The sequence below is a fragment of the Vitis vinifera genome, chromosome 7 (assembly GCF_030704535.1).
Source record: "Vitis vinifera cultivar Pinot Noir 40024 chromosome 7, ASM3070453v1".
Lineage (NCBI taxonomy): Eukaryota > Viridiplantae > Streptophyta > Magnoliopsida > Vitales > Vitaceae > Vitis > Vitis vinifera.
Genome location: NC_081811.1, coordinates 27,497,059 through 27,520,705, shown reverse-complemented (window position 1 = coordinate 27,520,705; position 23,647 = coordinate 27,497,059). Strand labels below are relative to the sequence as shown.

The 23,647-nt window shown below is 33.7% G+C and overlaps 4 protein-coding genes across 4 annotated transcripts; all 4 read right to left on the bottom strand.

The window, feature by feature from the left end:
* Positions 1-1,294: 1,294 nt before the first annotated feature.
* Positions 1,295-4,321, bottom strand: LOC100262990 (pentatricopeptide repeat-containing protein At5g39350). Its single transcript, XM_059737741.1, has one exon. It carries the CDS (start codon positions 4,319-4,321, stop codon positions 1,295-1,297), a length of 3,027 nt encoding a protein of 1,008 aa, XP_059593724.1.
* A 1,182-nt stretch (positions 4,322-5,503) lies between these two features.
* On the bottom strand, positions 5,504-9,541 carry LOC100255889 (caltractin). Its single transcript, XM_002282315.4, has 7 exons — positions 9,256-9,541; positions 7,825-7,942; positions 7,703-7,739; positions 7,607-7,634; positions 6,796-6,948; positions 6,619-6,721; positions 5,504-5,725 (listed from the first exon to the last, which is right to left on the bottom strand). Exons 1-7 carry the CDS (start codon positions 9,358-9,360, stop codon positions 5,661-5,663), a joined length of 609 nt encoding a protein of 202 aa, XP_002282351.2. The 5' UTR covers positions 9,361-9,541; the 3' UTR covers positions 5,504-5,660.
* Positions 9,542-11,084: 1,543 nt separating this feature from the next.
* On the bottom strand, positions 11,085-14,362 carry HYD3 (abscisic acid 8'-hydroxylase 3-like). The gene is made up of 9 exons (NM_001281033.1): positions 14,146-14,362; positions 13,728-14,049; positions 13,283-13,432; positions 12,913-13,161; positions 12,713-12,802; positions 12,516-12,594; positions 11,985-12,091; positions 11,733-11,854; positions 11,085-11,477 (listed from the first exon to the last, which is right to left on the bottom strand). Exons 1-9 carry the CDS (start codon positions 14,325-14,327, stop codon positions 11,381-11,383), a joined length of 1,398 nt encoding a protein of 465 aa, NP_001267962.1. The 5' UTR covers positions 14,328-14,362; the 3' UTR covers positions 11,085-11,380.
* A 5,042-nt stretch (positions 14,363-19,404) lies between these two features.
* On the bottom strand, positions 19,405-23,354 carry LOC100252439 (red chlorophyll catabolite reductase). The gene is made up of 2 exons (XM_002277708.5): positions 22,926-23,354; positions 19,405-20,185 (listed from the first exon to the last, which is right to left on the bottom strand). Exons 1-2 carry the CDS (start codon positions 23,283-23,285, stop codon positions 19,577-19,579), a joined length of 969 nt encoding a protein of 322 aa, XP_002277744.1. The 5' UTR covers positions 23,286-23,354; the 3' UTR covers positions 19,405-19,576.
* Positions 23,355-23,647: the final 293 nt, after the last annotated feature.

Here is a 23,647-nt window from a genome sequence, read left to right as displayed (position 1 = left end):
ACTTTCTCAACCGACCAAGAGGTCGAAATCATCCATACAAGTGGAATGTACATCCATGGCCTCATAAACTATGTTTTCTCATCAATAGGGTGGGCCCTCTTGCAAGTTCCAAAACCACAAAGCTATGTTAGATAAGCACTCATTCAATGTGAAACTCATTGTCCTCCTTCCTCCTACTTTCTCTTCTGATCTGTGAAGCCATGTGGCCGACTTATTTTTGCAGCATTCAATCTCATGGGTACACACTACACAAGCCAGTGTGAGAAGTGGACAAGGGGAAGTTTTCAAGTGATGCCAATGCAGCAACCATTAGTACGAGTCAGAGCCTTGGATTGCATCAGAAAACTGGATAGCAAACAAAACCTGATGGTACCAGAGCCAGTGCGAGAATTGGACAACCTTCAGCTAAAGTGGCGGGTGGTAGCCAAGGGAAACTTTTCAAGTGATGCTAATGCGGCAACTATGAGCAGAAGTCAAGAGTCTAAGCCATTGCTAACAACACTTTGGGAGCAATGTGCCAAAATCCAAGCGCAAAGCTTCTTGATTTCAAATCAGTAGATGCTGCATCAGAGTCAAAATAGCACTGCAGTGTATGGAAATGGGTTTCACTTTTCATACAATCTTGGCCTGCCTGCAACTTGTACGTAGAATCAGTCTTCTACCTCAATCGAAGATCACAAGTACATCATTCTGCAATGGAAGAAAGGATGGTCCATTTCCCTTTTGCATTCATAGAATGTTCAGCCTCATTCGTCCAATGAAAAGCAGTGTGACATCTTGTGCTTATCCACAGGTGTCTCTTCAGCTTCACAGTGCATGCCAGAGACAGAGGTGAAGAGCATCTCTAACTTCTTTTAGAAAAGGAACGTTTGATCCAAGGCTGGAGACCAAGAAACAATGCCTTCAAAAGGAGAATGATGAATGATCCCCTCAGCAAGACAAAAGACACAGGCTGGCAACAGTAGTTTTGGGCGAATAGCTTCCTGCTTTATGAATGTCAAAGACGGGACCATTTCAAGCATCTCCTGAGAGAAGACCGAGGAGAATGACAGGCCATCTACTGTCATGTATCTGAATGTGGAGTCAATAGCTGGGATTTTAAAGGTATGGCAAGAAGGCATGACTCCTGATGGTCAGGCTCTCGTGGAAAAAGTACATTGCCATGTCTAGGACATAGATTTGGTCATGAAATTGCCCTCATCAGAGTAAATCATTTGACTTGAGAATGACTGCCGTGATACAAGCAAAATACATAAGAATTGATGTCCATAACCTCCACAAGCCTCCAAGATAACTATTCAACAGGATATCTATTTCCCTCAACAAGACTAAAACCAGGTATTTTTCTCAATTGTCTCTCTTCCATATCAGACCTCACTCTATTGGCATCCATCCACCTTCCAGCTGCTGCATAGATATTATAAAGCATGACATAGGATCCTGAATTTTTTGGATCTAATTCAAAGAGCAAGCTACTAATTTTCTCACCAAGTTTCACATTCCCATGGATTATACAAGCACCCAACAAAGATTCAAGCAGGCTTACAGAAGGTTTGCAGGGCAGTTTCTCAACGAAGTCATAAGCCTCATTCAACTGACCTGTTCTCCCAAGAAGGTCCACCATGCAAGCATAGTGCTCCATTCTTCGTGGTACCCCTTCTTCTACCATAGAATTGAATATCATCCACCCTTGATCAATGAAACCCCCATGGCTGCAAGCTGATAAAACACTGGCATAAGTAATGCCATCAGGTTTCATCCCTGAAAGTCTCATCTGTGACAGAAGAGCAAGGGCAGCTTCACTATCCCCATGTAATCCATACCCGTTAATCATAGTACTCCAAGAGACAGCATCCTTTGAGGACAAGCCCTCAAATATTTTCTTTGCAATTGAGATGTTCCCACATCTTGCAAACAAATCTATAAGGGCATTGCTGATGACTATATGTTTGTCAAATCCCTTTTGTATCACATAAGCCATTACTGAGTTTGAAAGGTTGAGGCTAGATAGCTGGACACAAGCCGAGATCAAGCTCAAGAATGTTATATAATCTGGTTCTACCCTCGCATGAAGCAACTCACAGAAGAAAGTAACTGACTCTTTGGCATTTTTGGTCTGGACATAGACAGACATGATAGCATTCCACAAAGCAATATCTTCCTTTCCCCCCATTTCAAACAGAAAGATAAATGAATTAATATTTTCAAATCTAGCATACATGGATATAAGTGACGTAATAATGGGAGTCTCTACTATAACTCCTGTTCTAACTGCAAAAGCATGAATAGATTTACCTTGCAACAAGGTGCGGCATGAAGGCAGCAAATTTAGCAATGTCACATAATTAGGCTTCTGACCTTCCCTTATCATTTGACAAAATGAGGCCATGACCTCATTTTGTAAGTAGTGAAATCGGTAGCCAGTTATAAGAGCATTCCAGGAAACTATGCTCCTCCAAGGCATGACTTCAAAAAGAAACTTTCCTGCATTAATATCTCCACAGTTGAAATACATGCTGATAAGTGCATTCACCAAAGAAACGTCACAGGCAAACCCAGTTTTAATAGCATAGCCATGAAGAGTCATTCCTTGTATCAAATTTTCTGCCACTCTGCAAATAGGGATGATGCTTATTAGGGTAACTAGATCCAGCTCCATTTTCTCTTGCTGCATCTTGTGAAGAAGGGCAACTGCCTTTTTTGTGTCTCCATTATGTACACACCCAGATATCAAAGTATTCCATGAAATGGCATTTCTTAAAGGCATTTTTTGGAAAAGCTTAAAAGAAGAGGAGAGCTTACCACAATCAGAATAGAATGCCAATAAAGCATTTGAGATATTAAGATTTGAATCAAATTCCTTCCTAAAGCTAAATGCATGAGCAGCCTTACCCAGAAGAATGGCCTCTAGTTTGGAGCAAGCAGAAAGAATATTAACAATGGAAATTGCATCTGGATCAAACCCTTCAAACTGCATGTCACAAAATGCATCCATACTTGCTTCCCATAGACCATTATGCCCATACCCAGAAATCATTGAATTCCACGATAGGAGGTTTCTCCTTGGCATTTGATAAAAAATAAAGTCAGCAGAATTCAGGTCTCCAAGCTTGGCATACATGGAAAGAAGAGCTGTTGCCACCGAGAGTTGACTATCTAACCTGTATTTCATTACATGAGCATGAAGGGATTTACCATACCAAAAGTTAGCAGAGTTCTCACAACAGGGAATAATGGACACAAAAGTGACCACATTTGGCTGCATATTGGCTTTGAGCATTTGCTGGAACATTTTAAAGGCTTCACTAGACTTCTGGTTCTGAGCATAGGCAGAGATCATAGAGTTCCAGATAACAACATTCTTTTCTGCTGCAGAATCAAACAAGTCTCTAGCAATAAACAAATTCCCACCACCAGCATACATTGAAATTAAAGCAGGTGTTAAAAATTCATCTGAAGAAAATCCAGATTTTACAACAAAGCCATGGATAGACTTCCCAATATCAAGACATTTCATTCGAGTACACAACGGAATTATGCTGGCAAAAGTGCTCACATTGGGTTTCAAACCCATCTCATTAATCTGCCTCAAAACCTCAAAGACCTCTTTATCAAACCCATTCAAAGAATAACCGGATATTAAAGCATTCCAGGTCACCAAGTCTGGTTGAGAAATCTTATCAAGCACCAAGCGTGCCTTCACCATGCGACCAGTTTTCGCATAAAAATCAACTAAAGCAGTCTGTATAACAAGATTTTCTTCAAACGAAGTTCTCAAAACAATACAATGAACCCCTTCCGCAATCCAGACAGCCCCCAGAGCCGTGCACGCCTTGATAACAAAAGGAAATGTGAAATCATCAGATGGGCAACCCAGAACCCGACACTTCAAGTAAACACACAAGACATCCTCGAACAACCCATGATCACAAAGACGCCTTATCATCAGATTCTGCAGAAACACGCTCGGCTTTTCGATCGCTTCAAAAGCAGAGAGAGCCAATTCTGGCGCACCGAGATGAAAACACGAAATAATAAATTCTGCAACCACATATTCATCTCTCATTAGATCGCGCACAATGAGAACAGACCCGAGAGGCTTCAAATTCTCGATGTTTCGACAGAGGTCGAACAAACGAAGAAAGCTGGTAACTTTCGGATTGGATGAATTGTGCTTCGAAGTGTTCTTTATGAACTGTTTGTTTGAGAAAGATGTGAGATTTGTAAATGGAAAAGCGAAGCTGAACCGGAAGAGGGGTGGCGTCGGTTTTAAAAGATAGGAAGAGGAGAGAGAACGCCAATGAAGAAGATTCAGAACCATGCTGGTCTGTGGATTCCCGAGCGTGGTTGGAGCTCATGCTTTTACCGTTGACCACCGCGCGCCAATTTTTTCCAGCATGTGATATAAATACTCTGATTTTTCAGATATTAATTTGCCACGTGGCTTATAGGGAACGTCGCAAAATGTCGTTATAAAATATTAGTTATTATTAATTTTTTATTTGTTAAAAAAATAGTGACGTGTAATCACAACATACTTACATTTCTAAGAAGTATTAAAATATCAATTTAATGTTTTTAGAATTTTGTTTAAAATAAATTGAAAAACAAGAAAACATTTTTTAAACCAAATAAATTACATTATATTTTTGTGTTAACTAAATGAGCCACTAATTTTAAATTGCAAGAATGGTTAGTTAAGTATTGAATGATTTTTTTCTTTTTAATGTTGAATATGCTTAATAAAATGGTATACTAATGCATGAGTATTTTATTTTCACTAAAATATGTTGAAATAAGCTTTTTAATTGTTTTTTAAAATAATTTTCTATCCTTTAATTTTATTTTATTTTCAAAAAAGATATGTTTAATAACCAAAAAAATAGAAAACAATTTTTTGTTCTTAAAATTTTTTAAATAAATAAATTTATTTTTTAATAACATCTTATTTTCACTTATTTTATGATAATTATTTTAAAAATAATAATTGTACAAATATAAAGATTAATTAAAAATAAAACACTATATATAAATTATTTTTAAAATATATTAAAATAAAAAATAGGTTAAAATTTTTTCAAATTTCCAAACATACTTTTATTAACAAAATATTAAAAAATAGTTTTTGAAAACTACTTTTCCAACATGTGTCCCAAACAAAGCCAAAGAGTTTGTTTGACAACTATTTTTTAAAATAGTTTTTTGTTATTCAAAACAAAAAAAAAAAAATCATATTTGTTTGTCGTTCAAGCTTGTATTTTTATTGTTAAAGGCGAACAATAGGTTGGGGGGTTGCGGAGGGACAACACTCCCCTGTGGTACGGTTCAATGGTATTTTTGGAATTTCATTACTTGAGGGTTAATATAAATACTCTTTTATATAACCCTAATTTGATATATAATGAAAGTCTTCTTTCTTATTTTCGTGGACGTAGGCAATCTATCAAACCACGTTAAATCTGTGTTTTCTTTTCGTTTTTCTCTAATTTTTCACCAAGAATTATTGCACAAAAACCAACAAATAGTTTTCATTGCCATGGGCAATAAAATCTGTCTACATATGGTCAAAATAAGCTGAACAATATTTGCAGAAGGTTAGAAAACTCTGCATTTGAATAAAATCCCTATAGGAAGGAGAGGGTAAGTTTAAAATTGAAGCCTTAATACCCATATGTGGTTCTCTTCATCATCCTCATAAACTCCTCAGCACTGACTTCACCATCAGCTGTACATTTCAAAGTAAGAAACGTGTTAGAAGTATGCAATGCAGAATGAAGAAATATTTCAAACATAAAGAGATCCATCTCTGCAATGTTGTTTTCCTCAATAGACAAACCAACATATTATTGAACTGAATTATATGGGAGTTGAATTGCATGTAACAACAATAAAGAGATCAAAAGATTCTTGGTTTGAATCTTGAGTTTTAGCAACGGTAAAGGGCTGATAAAAACCGAATAAGGAGGCCATCAGAGTGGAAGATGGAGGATCGGTGAGAGAAGTAGATCCCTTGAAGACCTTCCAGGGCTGAATCCAGCCCACATGGACCTAATTATCTCAAAGTTGAGCCACGACATTGCCTACTTTCAAGAGTTCTGTAACGGTTTAGAAACAATTCCACACTGGGAGATTGAAGTTCAGCAAACAAATCAGTAAAACTTGAGCATGAAGAGTGTAGAAGGGCTCCAATAAGAATTTTAGCAGGTCATGACAAAGGCAAAAATTCCTAGGGTGAGTTGTGTTAGAAAAGGAGAAAATACAGAACAAGTAGCAAATGTAGAAGAAACTATGAAGCAATCATCACTAGAGGAAAGAAACATTATCATAAACTATTTGTATTGCTGCTGATGGATTTAATGTTTTATATCAACAATTGATGCAACATCTGTTAATATGATCACAACTTGTTTAATTAATATGATCAGCCTATTCAGAAGTTCAGATTGAAATGCTAGCAACTAGAAAAAGAAAGTTCAATGTAATGGCCACAATAACTGGTCCCATAAGCTAGAAATAAAGAACTCATAAGTGATATTCCATCTGTTTTCTTCCAAATTCCATACAAAATAGAACAAAGAATACTACACCAAAAACAAAAATAAAGGCAGGCTAACTTACAATCTTGATCTGCTTCCCGAATCATCTCCTCAATCTCCCTGGTAGAAAACTTCTCTCCCAATTCCTCTGTAATACGCTTAATGTCCATGGAAGATATTTTTCCCTGTGTTCAAATGAAATAAGCATTGGATATCAGCAAGAAGCATCAAAATAAGATCAAGATAAACAAGATCTTACATTTTGATCTTGGTCAATAATGTGGAAAGCTTTCATGAGCTCCTCCTTAGAGTCCCTTTCCCCAATCTTGGCAGCCATCATGTGTGCAAATTCATCAAAATCGATTGCACCACTGCCGTTCTTGTCAACATCTGCAATCATTTGTGTGATTTGCTGGAATGACATAGCAAAGCAAGTGTTAGCCATGAGGATCACAAAGATCTGAAGAGTCCTGAAAGAATTTAGAATAAAAAGGAAAGTCACACCTGAGAGCTCTCTCAGGTACTGCATACAAGGATAGATGATTTAACAGCACAAATTTTTTATCAATTCCTGAATTGGATTGATAAACAATGAAGCATTGTCGATTTTTTTTCTATCAAAATTTAAAGACTTATTGAAATCCTGAGAGTAGAATCACCAACTTAGCAAATTTGTTTGGGCTTACTGAATGGAAACAGAAATTTTAACTTAAAAGAAATAAAAGGACAAAATCCGAGTGAGAATTTTGATCAAGCATTCAGTTCTTTCACATGAGTGAAAGAGTTAGAATTTATATTTTAGCTCTAAATTTAAAAAATTAAAAAAAAAATTCACTGATTAGTTATATTTTATCAAACCAAAGGATAACCTTATTTGAATTATTGGTTTAAGAGAAGAGCTAGACTTGGGACCTTCAAAAAAAATCCAGAACAGATGCAACCAAATTCATCAAATGGAAGAGCAAATGATTCAAACAAAGAGCAACATGGCCACACACAAAAACACCCGATCATAGATGCACATTGATCCTGAAGTTCCAGAAATGAGTGTGCTAGGGTTTAGACATTACCTCTTCTGTCATTTCGAAACCCAGGGCCCTGCAATGAAATTATTTTTAGCTATAATATTTGTGTAATCCATTGACATAGTGATCGGATATTCATACCTCATGGCAACATTGAGCTCTCTAGCATCAATAGTGCCTAAACAACAAAATCCAACAAACAAATTAATTCAAAAGTTATACGCACACATCAAAAACATTTACATAATAAATAATTTGAGTACCTGAGCCATCAGTATCAAAAAGATCAAATGCTTCCTTTATCTCTTGCCTCTTTCGTTGAGGTAATCCATGACGTCCTTTAGGTTTATCTTTCCTAGATTTCTCACCATACATGCTTTTCTGAAGAGGATTTTGCACATTTAAGAAAATATATACCAAATAAGTTTCATGGAAAATTTGGTACAGTTTTGCAAATTGGTGAATGAATAGGTTGTGAAAGAAGAAAAAAGGAACTCCATGCATATACTTAGAAAAAGATGCACCTACCATTGTATGGTGTTAACTGAACATTTACATCAAACCTTCATAGAAACCTCTAAAGCTTATATTAGAATAAATTTTGAATCAGATGATGGGTAAGCCATCAGATTACAGAAATCCTCGTATATCACTTTGATCCTATCTTTATTTAGCAAATAGATTAGTACAAGAATATGCTGGTGAAGGTACCAGACCGTGCTCTAGGCTCTAAAGTAGAGTACGCTGAAAACCCTTTTCCAAATGCTTGAAATATTAGAGGATCCTAACCCACAAAATTGTGAAGAAATCTACACCACATTTTAATTCTAATACAGACCCAATGGATTAGCATAGATAGAACATCAATAAGTCTAAGGTAACCAACCCAAACTAGGTAATAAATCAAGCAGATCAGGTTTAAGAAGTTCAAAAAAGTCTGAATTGCTCTGAGTGCAACAATCCTTAGAGTCATTAGTTTCTAATGTACAAGATACCATACTCAAAACATGTTTCCTACTGAGAAAAGAAACGAAATCAACAGGAAAATTGGCACACAAAAAACTTTCAATAAACGTATCGGAGGTAATCAGTTTAATTAGCTGCCAATCTAGCAGGATTCAAGTTTGCACACAAATCCAACTAATCCTAAATTAGCGCAGCAGAGTTCGACCCCATCATAAATTAAAATAGCCAGATTCCATCAGAATCTAAATAGTTATAAACAGATGTTACGCATAGAAATGGATCATACAATAGGTATATTTGAAACTTAAGATCTAATCACTCTCATAATCAAATTTAATCAGGTAAAATTTTGATATCAAATCTGGCCCCTAAATGGAAGACATCTCAGACTCTATCTGTTGGGTCTTTTCTTACCTTCATACTTCGATCCCCCCTTTCTATTACCTTTAGATTATCAAAAGACTCCATTGACTTCCATAATTACATCAATGTCTTAGTTTATTGATCATTTTTTGAAGATCAGAAATAAGCCAGTTCAGAATTACTAACCCAGTAACCTAAAACCCTCTTACATTGGATTCCGATGGAGGCAATGCTATTCCTCCAAAACACATCAATAAAACAGCTGAATATCACATCTTGACAAACTAAAGAAAATGCCAGTTTCAAATCATCATACTCCAAAACATATCAGCTAAAGAAGAGAAGGGGAATAAAATTGGGGTTACCTGGCGATTCATGATGCAGTCAATCTCTTCTTTCTTTCTGTTGAAGTATGAACCAGACCCCCAGTTGAGTTTTTTAAATTTCTTGCTGCTTACACATTCTCGCATAGAACGCGTTTTCAAATTTCAATCCTGTTGGTTGTAAATTTCGCCGTTTGTCTCGGTCCGTTGATTTTGGGTTTGGGCCAAGTCCCCAGCCCGGCCTCATTTAAAGTCCCCGTCGGCCTGATGCTTTAAGAGCCATATTAGGAGCAATTTTCTTTAAAGCGCTTTTGCTGCTATTTTGTTTAAAGTGCCTTTACCTCTTAAATATTTTTTAAATATGAAAATATAGTTAATTACGTGTGTGTGTGTGTTGATTTTGGGTTTGGGCCAAGTCCCCAGCCCGGCCTCATTTAAAGTCCCGGTCTGCCTGAAGCTTTAAGAGCCATATCAAGAGCGATTTTCTTTGAAGTACTTTTGCAGCTATTTTGTTTAAAGCGCATTTATCTCTTAAGTATTTTTTAAAGATGAAAATATCATTAATTACGTGTGTGTGTGTGTGTGCGCGCGCGCGCGCGGGGGGGCGTGTATGTGTGTTGATTTTGGGCTTGGGCCAAGTCCCCAACCCGGCCTCATTTAATGTCTCGGTTGGCTTGATGCTTTAAGAACCATATTAGGAGCAATTTTCTTTAAAGTGTTTTTGCCACTATTTTGTTTAAAGGGCCTTTACCTCTTAATTATTTTGTGTGTGTACTTAGATTTTTTTAAAGATATTTTGACATAAAAAAATTCGTGTAAAAATTATGAAAATATTTTTAAAAAAAAACTCTAAAAAATTATATAAAAAGTAAAAATAAATATTTTAATTTTAAAAAATTGATATATATATATATATATATATATATATATATATATTTATATAAAATTTATCATATTTGATAATAATATCTTCTATCTCAATAAAAAAATATAAATTTTGTAAGTATATATTTATTATTACGTTGCATTATATATTATTTTACAATAATATTATGAATGTATTGCTCAAGCATTGGAACTAAATTGGATTTTTTGACATTAAAATATGTTTTCTCAAAATCCTTTTGAAACAATTGTTTAAGGTGGTCTTGGGCTGCATTTTTTATTTTTTTATTTTTTAAAACTAAAATTTATATTTTAATTTTTTTTAAATCTAAAAAGCTTGAGGTAGTGAAAATTACTTCCTAATATTTTTAAAACAGGTAAGCTCCCAGGGCCAATTTCATCCAAGATTCTACAAGATTTCTAGCTCCAAAAGTTAAGTGAATTTGTACGACAGTCATTAATCACGTGTCGTTACATTTTATAAATAAAACAATATTTTGTTAAATTTCAAACTTAATACTAGACTTGACTAGGGACTAAATTTCCAACTCGGCCTGAGTCCAGCTTCAAGGCTTGGTTGGACCGAGCGATGGAGCCAAGTCCAGCCCACACCCAATTCAAGAGGGCTTGGGCCCGGCCTGTTTACATGCAGTGTCCCATTGAAAAGTTATGTTTGTGTATAATGTTGAATGATTTTTCAAAATATTATGCAAGGAGACAATCGAACAATAGAAATTTTAAAATAGTAAATAATTTGTTTTATTTTACATATTTTTATTCTTTACAAAATATTTGAGTTCCACGAAAAACAAAAAGGGGAAAACTTAATTTTACAAAAAGTTAGATCATAACAAACCTCGAGTAATTAAGTGACCAATTGTCACATTCGGTAACAAATGACTCTCTTTTGAGCTTACATAAAAAGCAAAAAACATTCTAAGTGCCTCACATGAGTTTAAGAAAAGCCTAAATCCAAAACACCATACTTGAAAAAGTAAAAGGCACGTCATTGGTAGAAATATATATACATGATATAGAAGTCAAACACAAAGACATGAAGCACTGAATTTTGACAAAATCAGAAGTTTAATCCCCGCTTCACATTATTGTATATCCAAATGAGAGACACAAACACCCAGTTTTCATTAAAACCCTAATATGCAAGACCGGAATGAACACAAACTGAGACATATTTCCACCCCCATTGGAGAGAAGAAGCCAGAACTCAGAGGTGAGGGAGGCATGGCATCTGCAGTCATGTGCTGTCATCTTGTCCTTGAATTCAGCATTCCTTCCAAAACTTAGCAGGAAGTCCCTTTTCAGGTACTGGAAATGGCTGATATTGAACCCCATTTGTCTTGGATCCCACCACTTCCCATCTGCAACCAACATCATTCAAAGACAAGCTGGTAAGAAAAATAAATTATTTTTCTTCTTACACCCAATAATATGACTCCAACTGTATTCGGTTTTCTAGTTAAATTCTTGTGAATCAACATCTTCCATGATCTTCTAACTGGTTGGTCCCATTGATAAGTTGTTGATTCTTTAACTTCTTAACATCTGGGTTCTGTTACTTATCACTCAATTCATCACATCCACATCCTTAGTTCTCTCAACTCAAGTGTACGTACCTGAACTTGGTGACTGCATAGTGGATGAAAATAAGCATCTCTAGCTTGGCAACTTCATTTCCAGGACATGAATGCACTCCAGTGCCAAACGGCATGAATGTATTGGGTTTTAGGGCGCCAGCCTTCCTCCAACAAAATAGAAACCAGTGCTCATTTTCATTAGTGAGAGTCCAAATGAAAAGATGCAATAAAGAGAAGGTAGCCAGACTATAAAAATATATTCTGGTTGAGTAAGATAGGGCATATATATACCTCAAATCTTGAAGGATCAAATTTGTATGGATCGGAAAAGAAATCCGGGTTATGATGAATGTTTCGAAACATAGGCAATACCTTCCATCCTTTTGGAATCAAGTATCCTGACAAAATTTCTAAAACTGGTCAATCCATTTAAGACATCCTAGGGTAATTTTTATTTGTAGAATTCTGATCCTCCTGCAGCTCAGTTCCTCCCCAGTAACATTCTCTTCAATAAACCTTACTAGTATCTCACAAAACTTGCCGTGTTAGTATCATGAAGAAAAATTAGGATCAACCATCTGATGGGATCCCCTTCTTTGAAGCTAGGGTTTGCAAATTCAATTTGACTAAAGACTGCTAATTGAAGTCTTCAGCTTATCTTGGTTCCAGAATTTATCTGAACCCTTTTGAATCCAATGGTTCATTGATCTTTTGCTCATTGAAAGAGTTGACTTTCAACTGTTTTTGTACATTTTGTTAATGTGATCGGATCATTTTTTAAATTGAAGAAACATAGAGTGAAAATGTGATGCAATTACTCACCCTTGTAGTAAACATCATCAACAGCCTCCCTGTAGGTGAAAGAAATGATGCTGGCCATCCTCAAGCTCTCCATTATGACCTGAAAGATCATATATAAACATAATTATGAACAAATAGTTTATGACTGTAACTTAATTAATGCCTATGCTCTTCATCATATTTCTTCACTAAAACTTGTATTTTTGGGATTGTGAGACCTTTTGTGTGACTGCCATATTTTTCGTCTGAGCCCATGTCAATGGCTGATTCCCACCACCGTTTGATTTGTATATTGCCTCCTGTTCACACTGATGTAGCATATATGTATATCACATGTGAGTTCAATGAGTTGGTAGAAAATTCTGGGCTTGGACAGGAAATTAACGGAGGGGTGAATGAGACCGTGTTGAATTGTTACCCTAATGGCTGCTAGAAGTTTTGGATCATCATGGATGTATTTGAGAATCCAGGTTAGCATACTAGCTGTAGTATCCTGAGCAGCAAACAATACTCCAATGATGTTATCTGCAATTTGATCATCAGTTAAGATTTGTCCATTTTCATCTCTGGAGTTCAATAGGCAGCCCAAGAGACCTTTCTGCACTGATCTCTCCTCCTTCCTCTCCTTAATAATGCTGCTGAGAATCTTGCTCAACCTTCTTCTTGCCTGAATTGATTTATAAAGAAGGTACCAAAAAAATTTGAATTAAGTGAACAGTTTTAGTTCAAGAGCCTCCAAAATGGGCAAAAGAAAAAGCTGATTTGCAGTGGTGTGTAAGCATGCTTACCGAGGCTGATTTACTGAATAAAGTACCAGGCAGGCTTGTAGGAAAAGAATTGTAACCTTTGTCCAGTATGAAGTAGTTCTCCTTTAGCTGCTCTTTGTTCCAAGTATCCAAGTTACCAAAGATGGTCAATATTGCAACATCAAAAGTGAACTGCAATTGTCAGAAGTGAGAGGATCCATTAGTTAGTTTTGAGCCCATTTCATTTTTAACCCAAAACCCATTTGAAAAGTTATTAGTTTTTACTTATTAAAACTATCTTATAGCTGGTGGTAACTGGCAAGATATAATTAAATATTTAAATTAACATCCAGACGTGATATATACAACAGTTAATGCTGCTTACTCATCCCTCTGAACTCAATGTAACGTAAGTCACTAACAACACAGATAGTCTCAATCTGCAACCTCTGCAGACCCACCAACAAATGGATCTTATCAGGCTTACCTTCTTCAACTCATGGAAGGTGCTTATAACATGACCCCCAGACCATGACTCCAAGCAAGCGGCAGCAATGGCTCCAATGTCCGGGACTAAGTTCCGAATGACATCAAGAGACAGAGACCCTTGAACCAACTTTCTCATCTGCAAATGGTAAGAACCTTGGTGAAAGAAAAGTGCCCATCTCCCTATCAACTGTTCCTTGCTTGGTGGGTATGTGGGCTTGAACAAGTGGGCTTGTGTCACCAACACAAACCACGCAGCCTCAGGGCTGGCCAGCATCACACAGGGACACCCAAGTATATGGGTCTTCACTATCTCCCCATACCTAAACCAAAATCACATTTAAACCCATCTTTCAAAATCAATCAAAAAATATGTGTGATAAAGCTATTTATCTACTACATATCAGCATATGCAAAACCTTTTCTGCCTTGTGGAAAAGAAGACATCTGGGTTCTGGGAATAGAGCCGCAGAGTCTCTCCTATGTATGGCCACCCCATTGAGCCTGGAGGGAGGTTTGCTCTTTGCTGTGGCTTCTTCAGCAGCATGAATGAAAGGATGGCAACAAGGGAGAAGAAAATGTACAGGATAATATCCCCCATGTCTTTCTCTCTGCAATACACATATTAAGAAAGCATGTGTCATACCATATATATAGCATTCACCAGAACACAAAATCATAAACAGTACTGATCAAGCTGTGCTTCCAGCTTCAGATTCTCAAAACCTCACCCAATCTGCTGAGATTAATGAGAAACCCTACTTCAACACTTTTCTGATTGGTATATGCATAGGTGGGATCAGAGATGTGTTGACTAAAGAAAAGGAAGCGGTTATTGACCAGATTTAGTCAAAAGTGGAAGTGGGTGTCCAAGGGTTTGATTTCCATTGCGTAGAAAAGAAGTCAAAACTGAAAAGGAAAATAATGTTGTTCATTTTTGGGTGTGAGGTGTCAAAGAGCCAAGCTGCAGCCACACATTTGGCGTTCATTGTAAGTAGACACCAAGTCTAAGTGTGACTTAGTTCCATGCATTCATTTACTTTCTAAAACTGGAACTGTGTAATTAATTACTAATTAATACACCTAAAAAATTATTTATAATGTAAGTGAATCACATCATTAATTATCAATTCTCAAAGACTTTGATATGTTTCTGTTCGTCCATATACTATATAGAATGTTTTCGATTGCTTTCAAATACTTAGGTGGTGTTTATTTTTTTGGCTTTTTGTTGAAAGTAATTTATTTTTAGAATTTAGGTTGTTTGTTTTTTTACTTTTTCATAATTTATTATAAACTTTTTACTAAATAAAAAAAATCAAAATATATAGTTTTTTTTAAATAGAAAAAATAACATATTAATTTTTCTTTACTTTTTAATACTTAATAGAAATAAAATACTACAAAAATAAACAATATAATATTTAACACTATTAAGTATTAATGTTCTATTTAAAATTAAGTAAAAAAACAAACACCACCTTAGTCATGAACAAAATAAAAATATTATCAAAATATGATAATTAAAATAAAAGTAATTAAGGCTTAAAAATTAAAACAAATTCAAAGCTAAGGTGGTTTTTATTTTTTACTTAATTCTTAATAGAATTTTATTATTTAATAATGTTAAAGTGTTAGATTATTTGTTTTTTTAATATTTTATTTATATTAAACATTAAAAAGTAAAAGAAAAAAAATATTCATATTACCTTTTTCTTTTAGAAAAAGTGAAAATATTTGATTTTTTTTTATTCAACAAAAAATTTATAATAAATTATGAAAAAATAGAAAAACAAATATTTTAAAATTTGAAAGCAAATTATTTTCAATAAAAAGATAAAAAATCAAATGGTCTCTAACACTTTTGATACAAGTGATAGGATACATGTACAACTAAATCCAAAGCCCCAAACCATTTTCATGAAGGGCAGTGATAAGAAATTTGAACCATCTTCATGAAGCAAAGTGGTCAAGTGGATCAAAACTTAGCAGTTTGATGTCATGAAACCCCATTGTTGTTGAATGTCATTTATGATATTGATGATATAACATTTCATAAATGACTTTGACCTAGATAATGTTATATCTGCACGTAATGTAGTGTAAATAGAGTTGGGTTTAATTCCCAATTTGAAGGTATAAATGTCAAATATAGTATTTTGATTGTTCAGTATGACATTAAGGGTTTTATTTTATTAAATCTTGTACTTAAGTTGCAAAAGCTACCTTTAAATGATTAGACAGGTAAATATATTTTTACTTAGTGACAATTTGAGTGACACATTGTTGTTTTTTAAGAAAGAGCTCAATAAAACATACATGAAACGGGCATGGACATGTTCAAATTCATGTCTCAATCGAGAAGTTTCATCCACCTTTTACAAAGTTGATAAAGTCTAGTAAGGAATAATAGACTAAATCAATTCTTTGTGTTCAACCCACATATTCATAAATCCAAAATAATAATTTTGTATGGACAAAATTGCTTTAACAACATTTAAATAACTCTAATTTTAGGTCAAAATGTCTAACATAGCTTCAACAATACAACTTACCCGAGATGAAGCAAAGACTTGATCCAAACTCTTAATCAAGCATGTAGACTAAGATATTGGTTGTTCCATGAACAAAGATAATACTTACTATGGTTTGACTACTTCTCTACTCTGATACACTGACAAAATAAAAGAGACCCAAAGAAATAAAGAATTATTATGAAATGGTTAATCTTTTCCTTAGGATTGAACCTTCTTATATTGAGAAGAGAATTTGTTAAATTAAGGCATGTATGGCAAGAAAATCCGAAAATCATGCAAGAGGATAGGTATAGAATCTTATTAAATAAAATCCTTAATATCATGGCAAATAATCTCCTAATATACTATGTTGGACAATATGTATTATATTTAATATTAATTATGGATATTTTTAATTTAGAAAATCATGGTTGTTGATTTTGTGTTTCCAAATTTTGATATTTAAAATTATATAAAATTATAAATATTGACCACCAATAGTGGAAACTCATAAAAAAAATTCATTCAAAAAGGATGTACATAATTACTAACATATTTTCATTTTTTTTAATAAAAAATAAACTATAATTACTAAGATTGTGTTTATTTGGCATGATATCTTAAAAGATATGCATATATTAGGACATCATATGTAGTTAGATATGACATGCATATCTCATTCTTAGATATTATCATCCAATAAAGTATATATATCACACGATATTATATATCTAATAAGATCTGTTATGTCATACTTATATTTAATTTTTAAAATGAATAAAAAAAAGTAAAATGTTATTTTTCAGTTTTTCAATATTTTTTTAAAATGAGAATTATATTTTATTCTAATATTTACTATTAAAAAATATATAAAATTTATCTTACATTTAGTGACGTTTAGAAATCATTCAATAATTTAAAATTTAGTAAATTATTTTTATTTATTTATTAATTAATAATATTCATGATTAAATTTAGAAAAACTTAATTAAATGAGACTATAAAAAAATTATTATATATTTCATAACTATTTTTTAATTATAAATTTAATTTTTAATATAAAAAATTATTTTACAAAATAAGTAATATAAAAAATAACAATTTAATAAAAAAAATATTTACATGGAATATGTATCTTATATATTTCAAGTGAGTATTGACATATCTCATGTGTAAAGTATATAAAAATCCAATTGTTATTCTTAACACCATTTTTACTAATGCAATATTTTACATTCCTAAACTACTCTCCCCTGTTCCTTCCCCCCTCTCCCCTCTCCTCCCCAATCTCACATCCCAATTGCACCCCTTTTTTTATTTTTTTCCCAACCCCTCGTAAACTTTGTTTTTTTTTTTTCTTTTCATTTCTTTTATTTTTTTCACACTCAATTGTTTTTCATATTCTTCTTATATTTTAAAACAAAATAATTTCTTTAAATAATAACTTATAAAATTATTTTTTTCACCAAAAGTATATTATATAAAATGATTTTATTATATTCAATGTTTTAATGTGAAATTCATAACTCAATTTTTTAAATAAAAATTATTATTAAAATTTTAAAATAAACAATATTTAATTGGAATGGTTTTTTAAAAAATATATTTTTTATTGTGTTCAATATGATTTTTTTTGTAACCCAAACAAAAATATTGCATATAACTAGAGATTGTTGTCCCTGACTTCCATCCCTGGTCCAAACCCTAACCGCTGCCCCCTCCCAAGACGCCGGAGCCTCACCCAGGTCTATACATATATATATATATATATATATATATATATATATATATATATATTTTTATTTCTTTATAAAAAAAATGAAAGTAATAAATCTTACTTGAAAATTATCATCATATGATTGAATTTCGTCATTTATTGTATTTCATATGTGATTCGTAGTTTTAGTCAATTAGAATTTAAGTTTAATATGTTAGAGAGAGTTCTTTATTAAAAAGGGTATATGTGAAAAAAAAATGATAAAAAAGTGTTACGTTTAGTAAAAGGGATATCGCAAATAGCAACCCCTATAAAAATGAAGGTGAATAATATCAAAGTTGGCAAAATTGAAAAAATGACCTATTAATGGTTCAGTTAAATCAGTTATTGAATTATGATTGAATTAGTGATATTATAAATATATAATTTACATATTATTAAAATTAAAAATAAATTTTAAAATTTTAAAATATATAAAGAAATTAAAAATAATAATATCTATTTTTTGTATTTAATACTATCAAACTTAAATCACGAATAAATATTAATATATTGATGTTTTAAATTTCATAAATAAAATGTGTATTATTTAAATGTGAAGAAATATATTAAAATAGAAGAAAAATGTTTTTTTATAATTTGTTTTACTTATATTACATTGTTTTACTTACTATTATTTAAAAATTTTAATAATGATTTTGTTATTTTTCTTTTAGTTTGCAACTTCAGCATATCAACCATTTGTAACAAAGTGGTCATCAATAACACATCCTGAAATCCCACATCGAATCAGATGGGGATGAGAGTATTTTAAGTTGTGGGCTAGGGCTTCCCATTCATTGGTCCACTAAGGTCTTACATTGGAGGTTGGGCTCCTACCCACCCTTCTGCTAAAAAAGGCAGACTCAGAACCAGCAAACCTGGTTACGGTATTTGGTTCAACATAGAATATCACCCACCTAATTAAACATCACCTAAATATATTTAATATTTATAAAGATAAAAATATAATTAAAAGTTTTCTATGCCTTTTATTTTTTTAAATGATTTTAAAATCATCTTTATAATATATTTTTATTTTTTATTTTAAAATTTGGATGGCAAAAAGTTAAAAGAAAAATAAAAATATAATTTTTTTTATTTCTCTAAAAAATTTTAAACAATTTTTAAAATAAGAAATTACATTCACAACTCATTTGTATCTTATCATTTTTGTTGGACTATAGTAAAAGGGGTATTTTTTTTTTTTTAATCCTTAGAATATGCATCATCAGTAAAATGAGACCAAACATGCAACTTAAGTTATAAAATAAAAATAAAAAATTTTAAAAATGTTTTAGTTTTTTCTGTTAAATAAAAATTTTAAGAAATAAGTTTAAAAAAAAAAAAACAACAACAACTATCTAAAGTTTAAAAGTAAATTATTTTTAATAAAAATAAAAATATAAAAATGCAAAGACCCTCCTAGTGAATTCTTTAGGTCAACAACAAAATTGCCTTTTACAATATTTCCTCAGTAATATACAGAAGTAATACTTCAATAAAAAACTGCACATTCAAACCCTAAACCACTACATTTGTTCAGCTGAAAAACAAATTTATAGCTTATGCGCAATATCATTTAAAAACCCCCCGCATAGCTTCCAAAACTCTTCCTGCTGTTTCTGGCCCAAACAACCTAGGCAAGCTTGAGCCAAGATCAATCTCGATCGTTTTGCTTCTGATCAACCTATCCCTCTTTTCTAAGTAAGATATCTCCGAATCTCCTACTTCTCTCTCTCCAAATGCACACTGATCCAGCCATATTCCCAAAACCTCCATGGCAACAGGTCCAACATGAGACTGTAAAATCTCTTCCATTCGTTCCACTCCACCTGCCTCAGTTTCTATCCGGGTCATTATTGCTGTGGGAGAGACAATGCAGCGGATGTAAAGAGAGGATGAGAAGTAGGGTTGGGACTCGGGGATTTTCTCAAGCAGTTGTCTGCGACTCTCCAATTTGGTGTCTTCATAGAAAGTCTGAAGGTAGTCTGGATGAAGGGCAAGGTCCTTACGAGGAGGCAAATCAAGAATGAGGACCAGAGATGTAGGGCTGCTCCGGATGAGCTCAATTAGGAAATTTGGTGCATCTGTTGAAGGGTTTAAATAGGTGGAGAGGCTGGTTATGTTGAGTGCTCCTCCAGATGGCAGCTGACAGTGTATCCAGCTTCCCAATACGAAATCAATCTGCAACATGTTCATAAGTTCAGAGCCAGAGTACCAAAAAGATGTACCACATATATTGTTCATATAGCTTTCTTGATCATTCCAGGATAGAAAACTAGTGGCTGTCTTTAAGTTCCAACGAGAATAATATTTACCTCATTCTCTATGCAAGATTATTTTCCCTGCATTCCTTATGTTGGTTTTACGGTAGGTGCTTCAAAGTTCAAACTGCTGATTATATTTTTCCCTTTTGTGAAATTGCAATACAAGTAATAAGCCCTTTCCAGGAAAAGCATTCCATAGGATTGCAGTATGGCAAATACGAAACCCTGAACAAGCTCCCTTCTAGTTAGTGAACACCTTCCTGAGATATCAGTGCTGTAAGGTAAGATGCTAATTCAACCTGCATCTCCTGAACCCCTCCTTAAGGGGCCCATGCCAGCATCTCAAAGAGCGAAGGAATGGCACAACTAGCGGAACCATACAAGAGTAGGGTGACAATTTCCCATCTAACCCAACCTACCTTATTTAGGGTGGAACCGGGCTCAGAAAGCTCCATCCCAAGCTGTTCCTATCCAACCCAATCAATCAAAAGAAATAAACGAAAGATTGAGCCAACAGCCAATGAACTCAGCATTGAATTGTATGAATATTGAAACAATGCTGAATTCAACAGCTTTTGGCTTGAGCTTATGTGAGACAAGCTAACAAATCTTCTTTGGAACTTGAATTACCTTGACCCAAGTCACCTGGCCTAAATATATACCTGCTCAATAAATTAAAGCATGCAGAGTAAACAAGTAACTCATAGACAACCACCTAGAACTTGATCCAAATCCCATCTTTACAAAACTAAAATAATATCAGCAAACTATTGTAAATATTAATAACCTGATGAAACTGTTGCTGCAATGCAAGCAAGTGGCAACAGATATTCACGACATATTGGGATATTTCAGCAATATTTCTCGGTATAAGAGGAACCTCCCAAATTATACTCCTTTTGCAATATTTCACATTTTCTTATGGGTCGTCAGATTTTTGAAGGGGAAAATAAGTCATTTGAAAATCTCTCAGCTGACAATTAGGAGGTCACAAGACTCCCAGCTAATTAGCCACTGGAAGATTCCTAAAGGATTTCTTCAACACTTCTATATAATATAGCATCCTCCTTCCCTACTTCTTTCCTGTTTTATTCATTCTCTCATTTTCTTACTTCAAAATCTATTCTTCATTATCTAACAATCTGCTGATTCTTTGAACTCTTTCATTATTATTTTATGCATTCATTATTAGTTTTCCCCATTCATTCAATATTTAATCATTTCCTTGTGACATATATAAAATCTTGGTATAATTAGATGAAGTGAAGCATTTAGTCTACACAAGTTGAGTTTGATATTTCATCATTATCGAAATTGTATGCTTCAAGTATTTCATAGTAGTAATAACCTTTGGTAGAGATGATGATAGATTTAAATTCCTTATGAACTCCAAGGTATTAAGCTAATAACTGCTGTATTCTCTGCTTACATCTTGTGCAAAAATATTTACAATAAGATGAATAAAAATTGCAGTGGTCAAATAAATACTAACCTGCATGTTCAAATTCATCACTAATATATTCTTTCATTTATTTATTTTTTTTCTCAGACATAAATAAATTTTTTTATCAATGTTTTAGCTCTAGCTGATCTATACTTGGACATATTTTTTCCTAAAGTTTCATTTCAAATTTCTATGTTGTTATAGTAACTACCATTGTTTTTCTTACAGTATTTCCTAGATTGTTTTGGTGTTGCTATGAGGTTGATATATATCTGCAGAGGTCAATATGCTGATTATTAAATATGCCGAAATCATTTCCTAGTTGCCTTAAATTTTCAAAATATTTATTTGTTTTCCTCAAAGCTCCAAAATTCCAGATAAATTAGATTAATATCTTTGTACTCTTGACCAAATTGAAATAAATTTCTAAGGTAATGATTCGAAAAGCTCATACTTACAGAAGCATGAGCTGATAGCACTGAATATAACTTTGCTTTATTCCTTTATGTAACTTCAATTTCTGACATCTTAAAGCGAAGACAAATTTGAATCGTCTTAAAAGAATGTTTTCATCTTCTCAGTCTTCTCCTATTTATTCAAGAGCTTTCTAGCTACAATACCTTGAAAAGTTTACAACAATACCACATTCAAGAAAAGACACTTACATTCACTTCAATCCAAAAATTAAATATTATAAACACCATTGCTACAATGCCTTGGTTCAAAGAACTAAACTGCCCAGATTTGCTAAAGAGAAAATTCTATGGTTTCGGAAAAGATATTACTCTTACGGACGTAATGCCATAAGAAATATCTCATATTGAAAAGCTTCCCCTCCACTGATGGGTAAAATGGTTGGTAAGGTGTTGGGCTATTCCTACCTAATCTTTCGAGCTAAACTACATGCCAACTCCTGTGGCTTATCATTTCTTCCTTTAATCACAAGTCACAACCGCACCAGCAACTCTTGTTTCGAAATCAAAGAGAGAAACACAATGCCACATGGATATCCGCCTTTACCACAAGCTCCTCATAGGCAAACCTTTTTTTTCCCCCAATAAATGTTCTGAATATGCCTTTATTCTACTAAAATTGGCAAAAAGAGGCCTCAAAATCTAAGGAGTTCGAGTATCAAACTACTAATAATTGGACGCTATAAACTCTGCAAAGTTGAAATTCGGATTTCGGAAAGAGAGGGAAAAGATTAAATTACCGGCGAGGAGTCATGGCCGGATCTGACATGGAGAGTCGCTTGGGCGGTTCCACTCTGGTTCTCATAGTACTGAACATCTGGCGGGAGAGTACAAGGAAGTAGATAAGAGTCAAGGCGCGCCTCCACCGCTGACACGAGCTCCACCATAAGATCTCTGTGCGGAGCTGAGACGTGCGGGAACTCCATGAATCTACTTCGCCCTCCGCCGTACTGCGGATCCGTGAGAGACGGCGAGGATGAGGAAGCAGCCATGATCGGAGGAGGCCTCTTCGGTGACACAGAATAATGAGAAGCGGTTCGAGAAGAAGGAGGAGGAAGACAGAGTGGAGGAAGCAAAAAGTGGCTGGCAACCACAGCCATTCGTTTCTACTCACTCGCCACTCCACTCTCGTATTGATGAGGATAACAGATTTCTACGGTTTCTTCACTTTCACAAACGTTTTTCACGAGACTAATTATTTTGTAAATATTTTTACTTATTTTTTAAAATATAAATAAAAGATTAAATTATTACAATTATATATATATTTTTATTTAATTCAATATATATGACTTATTTAATGATTTAAATTATTTAATTGGTTATCAAGTCCCCTCCAAATATCTTCCTCAATCTAGAGGTAGGTACAAAGGAAGCTTTCATTGACTTTGTGCTAATGTTATGGTGTCTATTTATATTTCATCTTTATTCTTTAAGTTCACGTTTGATAGTATATAAAAAA